Source organism: Heloderma suspectum, chromosome 5 (assembly GCF_057233095.1).
Source record: "Heloderma suspectum isolate Gila_16-S chromosome 5, 16-S_ref, whole genome shotgun sequence".
NCBI classification, from domain to species: domain Eukaryota; kingdom Metazoa; phylum Chordata; class Lepidosauria; order Squamata; family Helodermatidae; genus Heloderma; species Heloderma suspectum.
The window spans coordinates 49,469,240-49,481,893 of NC_139462.1; the positions used below are offsets into that span (position 1 = coordinate 49,469,240).

At 41.6% G+C, this 12,654-nt stretch overlaps 1 protein-coding gene across 1 annotated transcript in view; it reads left to right on the forward strand.

Annotated features, from left to right (window-relative positions):
- The window catches only part of FAT4 (FAT atypical cadherin 4), a 174,544-nt gene that overhangs the window by 114,838 nt on the left and 47,052 nt on the right, over positions 1-12,654 (forward strand). The window contains exon 8 of the mRNA XM_084859759.1: positions 4,270-4,450. Within this exon, the coding sequence (XP_084715885.1) occupies positions 4,270-4,450 (181 nt within the window). The remainder of the gene's footprint in view (positions 1-4,269; positions 4,451-12,654) is intronic.

Consider the following 12,654-nt stretch of genomic DNA (forward strand, 5'->3'; position numbering starts at 1 on the left):
GCAATCCTAAATTGCAATTGTAAAACCCTTTTATATTTATTATGCTAAAGTGTGATCGCCACACAAACACTGCAGTCCCGTGAGAGCTACTTGAAAGATAATCACATACATATTGATCCACACCGGAAGCAGTTCATGGCCACATGGATCTCACAGTTGTCATCACACCACAAGAAACTGTTATAGTGCATTACACTGCAATCCTGTCCCCCCTTTCCTGGAACTAAGCCTCAGTTAATTCAATGAGACTTACATCTGAGTAGACGTGTACATGATTGTATTTTAAAGGCACAATCCAATGCATATTTAGACAGAAAAAAGTTCTACAACTCCCAGCATTCCCCAGCCAGCATTCCCCAGCCAGCCATAGCTGGGGGATGCTATCAGTTGTAGGAATCCTTTATTTTTTTACTTACTTACTTACTTACTTACTTATTTATTTATTTATTTCTATACTGCCCAATAGCTGACACTCTTTAAACATGCATGGAATTGCACCCTTAGGCACTTTAGATTGACAGAGTGTCTACTCAGTTATTAGATGGTTGCACATGCCTGAATTCTTGCTCATGTGTAATGTACCAAGTGGCTCTCTACCTTTATAAAGACATGTCAAAGTGGCTGACACAATTTAATGAAGAATCCAGGGTGTGTAAGCATAAATGGCAAACACTGAATTATAAATAAGAAATTTTATTAGAAACTCTATTATTGCTTGCCACAGGGCCAGACTAAAGATTCTGCTAATTGTGCATAGCAGTGCTATACGTGACTGGATTACTTTCTTGATAGTAAGAATGCATGGCCCCAATTTGGACCTGGATCATGGTGATTTAAACTCCCCCACACACACACACACACGCTTCCATTTTTGTCCCAAAATTCCATCCCCTCACAAGGGCATTAAAAAGATATGTCCACTTTTTCTTTTTTCTAACAACAACACACACACACCCTGGTGTGGTGGGTGGAATTTGGGGATGAGAACAGGAGGGTAGAAGCTTAAATCCCCCCTCCCTAGTTGCCATGGTCCCCATCCAAATCAGGGCCATGTGTGCTTACACTCAAGTAAGTAGTTTGGGCCTCATTATTACTATTTTTTGAGAGAAAGAATATGAATGTCACCAATAAAGCAATACCAAGAACTTAATACTGGTGTGTGTGTCTGTGTGTGTGTGTGTAGGGAAGGGTCTTCAGAGATAGCTTGTACACAAGTTTCCAGTGTAATCTTTTAACATAACATTTTATTTTGAAATAAAGTTGAAAACACAGCCAACACAAAGGCAGAACTTAATATAAAATACAAGATCATTAATTAAGAGAGAAGAAGAAGAGGAGGAGGAGGAGGAGAAACATACTAATTATAGTCCTTAGTATATCATGTATGGGTCAGTTAGAGTAAAAGAAAGGCTGTGTTATTTATTTGTTTATTTAACTATGTTTGTATGGTTGTCTCTGGGCAGCTTACAGAATTTTACAAGAATAAAATACAATATTACAATATAATATCAAAAAGTTAAAAGCAACATAAAAATTATTCTTTCCAGCAAAGGAAGAAATAAAACAATAAGAGGCATAACAGCAAAATATGAATAATAAATTAAAGAGCTCAGTCTGGAAAGATAAAAGTTGTTTAAAAAGCCTGAGTGAATTAAAAAAATTCTTCACCTAGTGCTGAAAAGACCATAAAGATAGTACCAGGCAGCCCTCTCTGAAGAGGCTGCTAGATAGCTTTCTCAGTGGTGGCATCCCAGCTTTCTCCCTAGTAGCTACCTGTCTCACTTGATTTGGTGGGGGCACTCAGACCAGGGCCTCTGTCGGGGACGCTAAGAATCAAGTAGGCATATGCAGGAGAAAGTGATCTTTTTGGTAACCTGACTCAACCCATTAAGGGCTTTAAAGGTTAAAACTATCCCTTTACATTGGGAAACAATTTAAAACAAACTGAGAGACAGTGTGGCTGACAAAACATGGGTATAGTATGGTTGGAATGCCTGGTGCCATTTAATAATCATGTGCCCCTGTTCTGGAACAACTGCAATTTCCAGACCATTTATAAGGGCAGCTCCATATACAAGACATTGCAATATAGGAGGTTATCAGACCATGGGTAACTGAAAACTTTGAAAAAGCAGTCATTTTTAGAGATTGTAGGAGACAGTGATATAGCACCCAAAATACATTTATATTCAGTTATTTTAAATTTGTGCACGCACAGTGTTATGCAACATTGCACTTGTGTGTATTTGATTAAATCAGCCTCTCCCAAGCTGGTTCCTTCCAGATGTTTTGGACCATAACTCCCATCAGTCTCAGACATATTGGCCAGTGGTGATCATAGTTGTAGTCCAAAACATCTGGAGGTTACCAAGTTGGGGAAGTCTGCATTAAATATTTTATTTTAGGTTTTTTGTTAGGAGCATTCATTTAAATAAAATGCATTCAATATTCTATGTTTCATTCTCATTGCTCTCATGCTTAAGCCTTTATTTTAGAGGAGGACAGATTGATTTGCTGAGTTGTCATTATGCACTCCAGTTAAAATAGGATGAAGTCTGAACTATGAATAAATCACAGCTGCTCTATTAACAAATTCAAAATCACAGCCCTGCGTACAGGACTTTGCCTGAATTGGAATACATTTTGAAAGATTAGCCGTCCTACTGTGAGAAAGTCTAGTGTATTCCATGGAAAAGTTAAAGCTTTCTAATAATGCATAACTTCTACCCTGAGGCCCTATTCAGTGGATGTTTGACTCCAGCTTTGTTGCAGAGCAACAGGTTTCAGCTGAACAAAAATTCCACCCCTGTCAAATTGCTTCTGTCTAGTAGGGTAATTACATAATTAACATACAAGGGGCTACATAAATGTGGTTTCACTTACAGTTTAAATCATGCATAATAAATAATAAATTGTAATACTTTGTTCTCACTTATTGTATTTTTTCCATTTGTTTATTTGATTTTTGGAGTAGCAGGTATCTGCACAGTTTGCCATTAATTTGCTAGCATTTCTTGCAGCCCTGGCATTACACAGTTCACCTATGTTTGTTCTAGGGGAGGGGGTTGGCTTCATTTGTTTGTTTGTTTGTTTGTTTGGCATGTCAGTCTCCAACATGTCAAAACTGGCTCACCATTCTTTCTTCCTCCCTGATCTGCTCTCACTACCAATTTCCAGTTACCTACCCCCCCATGCCCACCACCCACAGTGTGATGTACTAGGTTTCTGAGTGTGTAAAGCAGCAGTGAGGAACCTCCATCTTTGTATATGGATGTCTGTGAATGGGGTGGGGTATGACTTTGATCCCACCCACTGCTAACATACAGTCCCTGTAGTGCTTTTATGAATTGGAAATGTAGGCTAGTTACTCTGACTGGCAAAAGCAACTACTTTGCTATCCAGAATCCTCGAAAATGCGCAACTGCAGTATTTTGAATGGAAACACAGTCTGCGCCCTACTCTCAATGGGGAAAAAGAGTGAATGCGGGGGAGGGGTGGCCCCACCCCTTGACAACATCACTGCCAGGTCACAACCACATCACAAAGGCATGCCCAGGATTTAATGTGGGGGGATAGAGCACAGGGGATAGCGCGGGGGGGGGGGGTCTAGAGCAGATGGAACTGCTTGGGAGCTGCTTTAAGTAAAAAATACAGACTAAATGGACTTTCCGAAAATGCAGCTTTTCAAGAGGGAAGCTGTTGTTTGGCTGCAGATTGGTGACAGCATCATCTGTCACAAACAACCCTGATGTGCTGTCCCTCAGCATTAACTCGGCCATGTAGATTGGCTCATGGACAGAATTAAGCATTCCCTTCCCCAGCTGCTTTTTTTTGCCCCAAATCGCACATCCTTATTTGACTTTCCTCTAACAAAAGTGGCCATCCAGATTTTGTTACATGCGTTGACATGTAACATTCAGTTGCCCCCTCATTTACTGTAGTGGCATTCACTTGTCAGTCATCAAATTAAGCTGGATTGCTACAGGTCAGCATTGGTGTGTTGCTCTAAATTTGTCATTGCAAACATTAAACCCTTTATTTATTTAATAATATGAGATTCAAAACTTTTCCTGTGTGGCTTCGTACTCTGAGTTCTGATGACCTCCTTTCAAAATAAAAAGTGACCTTGCTCTTTGCATGGATTTGGCTTTCCAGCCCTATGAGCTGTGACATGTTAAAATGTGAGATAATAAATGAAGAGTGGCATATCCAGTGTGAGTGCTGTAACTTGTGTAACCTCTAGCATTTCAAATCTCTTTATTTCCCTAGGAACCCCTGCCCTTACTGGTACTGGGACTATTGCTGTCAAAGTAGATGATGTCAATGATAATGTCCCCAAATTTGCCTTTAATATGTATTCCAAAACCATTCCAGAGGATGCACCTACAGGGACAGACGTTTTGCTTGTAAACTCCTCCGATTCTGATGCATCAATGAATGCTATTATCAGGTATGATCTGTGCTTGTGGTGCTTTTGCTGCTGTTTGATGTTGGACCTGTTTAGGACCTGTTTTCCCATAGCCCTTGAAATGATCTAATGCAGCCTGAAGAATTAATGTTGCACTGAACAATATTACCAAAGCGTAGTCTAAACTGAACTGGTACAGATACTGCAGTTGCTCTTGAACCTAGTTTTCAAACACAAGATATGATCCTGTGGACCATTATAACCTGTGGCATTACATCAATATTCTAAGGTGACAGGAGACCAGCCATTTCGAGGCTAATATTATTCATCCATTATGAGATAACAAGTTCCACAAACTTGTCCATCTAAGTTCTGTGCTAATAACTGCCACTGCTATATGCTGAATAGTTCTACAAACTTGATGTATACAAAAATAGTGGACCCAGGACATGGTGCAAAGGGGCAGGATTGTGGTAATTCCCCAATGATGCTTCTTAATGGTATTTTGACCACCAAATCTATAGTGGCACATGACAGATATGCAATAATCTGGCAGCTACCACTACACATTCAGGTGCCAGTTCCTTCAGGCTGGCACCTGTGGGCACAGAACCTTTTCACTTGACTTACCTATCCTGCATTTAGTACACTATATGAGTGATGATTTAGTGCCATGTCATTAGTCTAGAACTGTGTTCAGAAACATGAATATACATTTTAGATTATTGATCTCACATGTTAAGGTCTGAAAAGTGGACTTATAACCTTTCTGAAAGCATAAGAACATAAGAAGAACTATGCTGGATCAGACCAAGGGTCCATCTAGTCCAACTAGATGGACTCTTGGTCTGATCCAGCATTCTGTTCTCACAGTGGCCAACCAGCTGTCGAACAGGAAACCACAAGCAGGACACGAGTGTAACAGCACCCTCCCACCCATGTTCCCCACCAACTGGCGTACATAGGCATAATGCCTCTGATACTGGAGGTAGCACAGCCCTCAAGCCTAGTAGCCATTGATAGTCTTCTCCTCCAGGAATTTGTCTAACCCCCTTTTAAAGTCATCCAAATTGGTGGCCATCACTATGTCTTGTGGTAGCAAATTCCAGTTTAACTATTTGCTGTGTGAAGAAGTACTTCCTTTTATCTGTCCTGAATCTCCCACCAATCAGCTTCCTGGGATGACCTCGGGTTCTAGTATTATGTGAGATGGAAAAAGAGTCTCCCTATCCACATTCTCCACACCATACAGAATTTTGTAGACCTCTGTCATGTCTCCCCTTACCCTCCTTTTTCCAAGCTAAACAATCCCAGCTGTTGTAACTAGGAGTGCACGAAAGTCACTTACCTGGTCTCGCAGCTTTTCGCGGTGGGGGGGAGGCGCTTCGCTGCTCTCCCCCCGAAGTTCAGGCTGGGGGGGGGAGGCTTCCCCTCGCCCGGCCGAAATTCAGGCCGGGGGGGAGGCTTCCTGCCTCGCCTGGCCGAAATTCAGGCCGGGGAGGAGGCGCCTCGCCTCGCCCGGCCGCGAAATTAAAAGTTAAAAAAAAAACAACGCCCCCGTGATAGGCTACGTGACAATTAATGTAGCCTATCACGGCTAGATCTGCAAAGTCAGCCGTGATAGGCTACGTTAATCATCACGTAGCCTACCATGGATGACTTAAAAAAAAAAAAAAGCGCGTACGCAAATGGCGGCCCCCATAGGGAGCCGCCATTCGCGTTCCTTATTTAGTCGCTGTAGTCTACGTAAATCTTTACGTAGACTACGGCGAAAATAAGGGCAACGCAAATAGCATTGCCCTTATTTTCGCCGTAGTCTACGTAATCTTTACGTAGACTACAGCGACCAAATAAGGAACGTGAATGGCGGCTCCCTATGGGGGCCGCCATTAGCCGTACGCGCTTTTTTTTTTTTTTTTAAAGTCACCCGTGATAGGCTACGTGACGATTTACATCGCCTATCACGGCTGACTTTGCAAATCTAGCTGTGATAGGCTACATTAATCGTCACGTAGCCTATCACGGGGGCGTTGTGTTTTTTTTAGTTTTATTGGAATGGCGGCGGCAGCAGCCGGTCGAAAGATCGGCTGCCTCCCCCGCCCCTGACGAAGACCCGACGAACCGCCGCCGGGACCCGCCGCCAGGAGGGACATTCGGGAAAGGTAAGTCCCGTCCCGGCGGGGGGCGGGGGGGAGAATTTCTCCCCGAAACTTCTTCGGGGGGCCGAACATGTTGGCGCTCGGCCCCCCGAAGTTTCGGGGAGAAATTCTCCGCCAACCCTAGCTGTGACCTTCCCTCATAGGGAAGATGCTCCAGCCCCTTGATCATTTTAGCTGCCGTTTTGTGCAATTAATGTTTTCTCCAGTGTGACTTGAACTGTGAATAGATGGTAGATATGGAAATGTAACAATACAGTTTATATGTTGATTCTTATCTTTCCATGTAGTAAACAGCTCTGGATTTGTTGGCAAACCTATTTGTCTTGGTCTTACTGAGCAGGTTCACAGGAAATAGCAACCTTTCTGACAGAGTTAAACATACAAAGAAAGAATGTGTGCATGGCAGTGGAATTGGGTTCTTTCTTTCTACCACTCAGAAAAGTCAGTCTCTGGTTGATTTGTTTTATGGCCAAATGGCATGCACATTTCCACTGACACTGCCATGTTTGACCTGGAAAGCTGGGAAATTCTCATTGTTGACTGTTAAGAAGAAGAAGAAAATCAAGAGGTTAAGTGGCTATGTCAGCTTGAGCATTTCACTCAGAAGAGTGATGTGTTGCTAATGGAATGCAGAGAAGATCCATGTTTGTTACTAATTACTACCTGTCATTCAGCAAACCAGGATAAGCTCTTTTCCATTCAGTTTTAGTAAATATAAACATTAGTTTACTGTTTCCCAAAAGGCACAAACAGAACTAAAATACTTGCTTCACATATTTTTGTAATTTAAACCTCTTCTTTAACAAGCAAAATAAAAATAACAGTAATTTGCAGTTATTAAAGTACAAAAGGAATAAAGCAGTATGTAAAATATTAGGATGCTGTTATTTTCTTGCTAAGTTGTTTACAGCCTTAGCACTGCTGGCATCTCTAGCATTTGTTTGAAAAGCATCCCAGTAACATTATAAAAATGTGGTATAATGAAGCTTTTTAATTACATGCCATTTTATTTCATATATACTTAGTTTGGCATTGCAAAGTAGAGTTGTTTGCTACATTTTTAGAACTACTACTGTTACTACAATCCAGAAAATCCGAAATTTGCATAGATTAGTAAAAAAAACATAATCATTAGAGGAGACAGCAGAAAGCTTTTGAAGACAATAAGAATGTCATGAACATTTTACATTGTGTGGTAGAGTGGTAAGTTTATATTTTTTTAATTTACTTTAAAAATGTATAGTATAGGCTGCCTTTAAAAGTAAAAACCAATAATCCAATCAATCCAGTAATCAATCAATAACATAAATTTTCAAAATAAAAATAAGAACCAGCAGATAAGATTCAACCTTCCAGCCTTGTACAAATATTAAAAATCCGTAAGTTACAGCTAAAAAAAACCATTTCCATTCAGCAGCCTAATAAACCAATTTAGGAGAAAGTCACCAAGAACACATACATTTTTAATGCTGTCCTAAAGGCCTGCAAGGAAGGCACCTGAAACAGGTAGTGTGTTCCATAGATGTGGGGGCACTGCTGAAAAAGCCCTGTTCCTTATGCCTGTCAATCCAGTTGTTCTCAGGGGCAGGCAGGTGACTAGAGCTTCAGAAGATGGCCACAGAGTACAGGCAGGCTGATATGGGTGAAGGCATTTTGTGGTACAATTAGGGTTGCAAGCATCCCTAGGGTTGCAAGCATTTTACTGTGTGCCGTTTGGTTTTAATTTTTGTGAACCTCCCAGAGAGCTTCGGCTATTGGGTGGTATAGAAATGAAATGAAATGAAATGAAATGAAATGAAATGATAAATAAATAAATAAATAAGCAAGCAAGCAAGCAAGCAAGCAAGCTGGAAAACGGTCAGGGTCAAACTACATGTTATGTCAGTTGCACAGAGTATAGATGAGGCAGATATCTCTCTCTCTCTCTCTCTCCCTCTCTCTCTTTCTGTCTCTCTCTCTCTTTCTTTTAGAGTAAGTGTGCATAGCTCCCAATTCTGTTTGGTATCATCATGCCCTTTGGATAGCTCCTTTAGAGTTCTGAGTGGTTCTGACAGAAACCCAGAGTGAATTCACCACTCCAGTGACATCAGAGCCACCAGCCTCCACTGGGTGGGGAGGATTAAACCATTGGTGTCAATAGAGGCTTTTCTTTTTTAAATTTCTGTGCAGGGGAGGGGGATTTCAGGAACCAAACAGTGGGGAGAGGGGGAGGCTTAATTTCCCCCTCCCAGTATGAAGTTGTCCTGATCCAAATTTGGCCTGAGCACGTACTCTAAAGTAAAAGAAAAAGATAAGCCTCAGGCACGCGTTATGCCGCTAACGTAATGTGTAGTTTGACCTTCATATATAGCAGAGCTGGCGAAACTGTGGACCTCCAGGTGTTGCTGGACTTCAATTAACAATGCAAAAAGTAGAGGAACAGTTGATAAACAACACGCCGAATATGCTGTAAAGCACCCAATAATATATACACACTTGAGACGATGAACTGGGACAATAAAGTGTGTTTCATATACCCACTCTCTTGTACAGTGCCTATTTTTATGACCACTGGCTATGCTGGTTAGAGCTGATGAGAGCTGATGTCCAACAACCTCTGGAGGGACACAAGGTCCCCACCCCTGATATACAACTATATTTTATTATGTTTTATTTGCTTTGTGGTGGTTTTATTGTATCATGATTGTGTTTTGGTGGCTGGCAGTGGCATGGTGGGTGTTGTAGGACTTTTCTCTGTCTAAATATGCATAGGATTGCACTCAAAAATATATTTACATCTCCCAATCCATTCCCTCCCCAGCTCTGTCATCCACCCCCTTCTCCTGCTTGCTGTGCGAAATACATTGAGTGCGGACCACAGTAGGTTGTGGAGAGGGTGGGGAAGAGGACTGGGGAAGGAACTGGCAGGAGATGCCATGGCTGCCTTATCTCCTGCCACCAGCGGATGCTGGCGGCTCTGATTTTGGTGGAGCTGTGAATCCATTCTGGGTTTCTGTCAGAACCAGCCAGAACTCTACAGGAACTATCCAAGGTGCTGAACCTGCTTTGGGGATAGGGTTCAGAACCTTGGATAGCTGCTTTAGAGTTCTGACTGAAATCCAGAATGGTTTCACAGCCCCACTGAAATCGGAGCCACCAGCCTCCACTGCCTGCCTCATTGGAATATTTAGCATTATATGGCTGTTCTCTGACTTTGAATCTTTCAATCCCTTATTTATTTATTTATTTATTTATTTATTTTTAAACATTACGTTTAAAGACTTCAGAGTTTTAAAAAGAGGTTATTGTGTTTAAAATGCTTAAGATAGTTTTAGATACATCTGAAGCAGAAAGTACTGTTACACTGCAATTATGATGGATTCAGTTCTGAGTTATGTGTTTATCCGCTTTGAAGAGTGCTGCCGAGTGGGCATGAAATTGACCCCATGTACAACTGTTACTCTAAGGGACTAGTCCCATGAGCAACTGCATATGCCATATCAACGCATGAGAGATTTTATTCAGCATACCCATCTCTGGAAATTTTTCACAATCACAGTTTCCGTTTGAGCTGCAGTGGGACATGAAATGTGATACAGCAGCAAGTAGTGCCATCCTTGTTGTCAATCAGATTTCTCACATATTAAATCCCAAGGAACTGTGATATCAAAGACATGATTGCTTTCTTCACTTTTTTTTTTTACTGTGAGTCAGTCCTCAAATTATGTGAAAAGTGACACTCACCTGAAAATGGCCTCTTGGGACTCAGCGATGGAGGAAGTTCCCTCCTCTCCCTCTTGCTTATTACAAACAGTGCTGCATTATAAAGTCATGACTTTTAAGTAATAATTGAGCAGTCATTTTTTTTATACCTTGGGCATTTTCGTAGGATTAATGGCTGGTAATGAATGCTTGTTACCATTCACTTCATCTGACTATAGTCTCTAGGCAATCTCTCAGGCATTTCTTATTATCCCTTTCCTTTCTAATTTTGACTTAATATTAGAAAGTAATGTAATATCTCTAAGTAATTATCTTAACATTCTTCTTTTGGATAATTTCAAACGGTATTGCTGCTGCAGTTGTAAATATTTCTGTAGACGCACACATTTATATATGTGAAACATTAACCTGGTCTACGCAATCACCATGGGTTAAACAAGCTTGTTTAAGCCACGGTGCATGCCGGGTGCCATTTGCCTAATAGCAAACCTAGGCACAGCTTGTCATGTCATCTGAACCCTGGCAACATGACTTGTTGGAGAGGGAAACAACATCCAAATAACCCATGGGCTGTTGTTGGATTATCTCAGGGTTGTTTCCCCCTCTGACAAGCCATGCCGCCTGGGTTTTGACAACACAACACAACAACCCGCGCATTAGACAAAAGGCACCCAGCACGCACCATGGCTTAAACCACCATGGCTTGCTTAACCCATGGTGATTGTATGAACTGGCCCATTGTGCTTTGAGGTTTATGAAATGGGTATCACTATCCAATTCTAATTAATTTTTCCTCTTTTGGAAAAGAACTAAGCAGTGCTATCTAGCATCATGTCAGTCATTATATCATAGGAAAAAATTTAAAGTGAGTGCAACACACTCAATTACATGCAGACCTATCACTCTTAACAGGACTTAACTGTTTTGGCAGTTGGCCTCTGTACACCACCACATTGAAGTTGAAAGGAAACACACCCCAATGGGAGCGAAGTCAGGACTTTCAGCTGTCATTCAAGGGGTTTGACAAAAGTGGGGCACTAACCATTCAGGAAGTACAGGCAGTGGCATACACACACACCCATCGTCAGTGGCTCATAAGTAATAGAACGAATGGCTGACAAGCAGCTGCATGGCCAGGTGTGGCCTGTTTCCTGGGCACCCCATGACCAATCAAGCAGACAAAAGGCCTGGAGGTGGTTCTGAGTGTTACATTTGCATTTGGTAGCTGTTCACTGGAACTCCCAACATGAGGGCCAAAGAGGTGTCCATTCGAGTGAAGGAGGCCATCATTAGGCTGAGGAAACAACATAAACCCATCAGAGAGATAGCAAAAACAGCGGGAGTGGCCAACACAACAGTTTGGAACATCTTGAAAAAGAAGGAATTAACTGGCAAGCTCAGCAACAGCAAAAGGCCTGGAAGACCATGGAAGACAACTAAAGTGGATGACCACAGAATTCTGCTCATGGTGAAGAGGAAGCCTTTCACAACATCTAGCCAGGTCAAGAACGAGGGATCTTTGCTCAAGGCAAAGAAGTGGGATGTTCTCCAATGGCCGAGTCAGTCACCTGATCTCAACCCAACAGAGCATGCTTTTCACTTACTGAAGGCAGAAAGAGCCACAAACAAGCAGCAGCTGAAGGCAGCTGCAGGAAAGGCCTGGCAAAGCATCTCGAGGGAGGAAACTCAGCATTCAGTCATGTCCATGGGTTCCAGACTTCAGGCAGTCATTGACTGCAAAGGACTTTCATCCAGGTATTAAAGGCGATCCTTAAGTTTGAAATTATGTTGGTTTGTTCCATTACTTATGAGCCACCAACAATGGGTGTGTGTGTATGCCACTGGCTGTCCTTCCTGAATGGTTAGTGCCCCACTTTTGTCAACCCCCTTGAATTACAGCTGAAAGTCCTGACTTCGCTCCCATCTGGGTGTGTTTCCTTTCAACTTCGATGTGGTGGTGTACAGAGGCCAACTGCCAAAACAGTTATCCTTGTTCCAATATTTCTGGCCCCAACTGTAGGTATCAGACATAGAGATCATATAGGTCTATAATAAGTGATAATTCATCACAAAAATAATTATGCTGTGCATAATATGGCAGGGCTAAAGGTTACTGAGATTAGGCCACTATAGATCAACTAGACAATCCCTATGTTCTGGCAAGTAAAATAAATAAATCAGGGATGGATGATAGTAACTCTTCAAACACTCTTTGATATAGTATTAATAATTACAACTATAACTAAAGTAATATTTTTCTGTTTATTTATTTAGGCTGCAGTCCTGAAATTATCCACAGATAAATCTCTTAAAGTCATTACTTGTTTGCATGCATATCAATAAGTTTTACCATGACTGGAGCCTTGCTTATTTTTATACTGATAT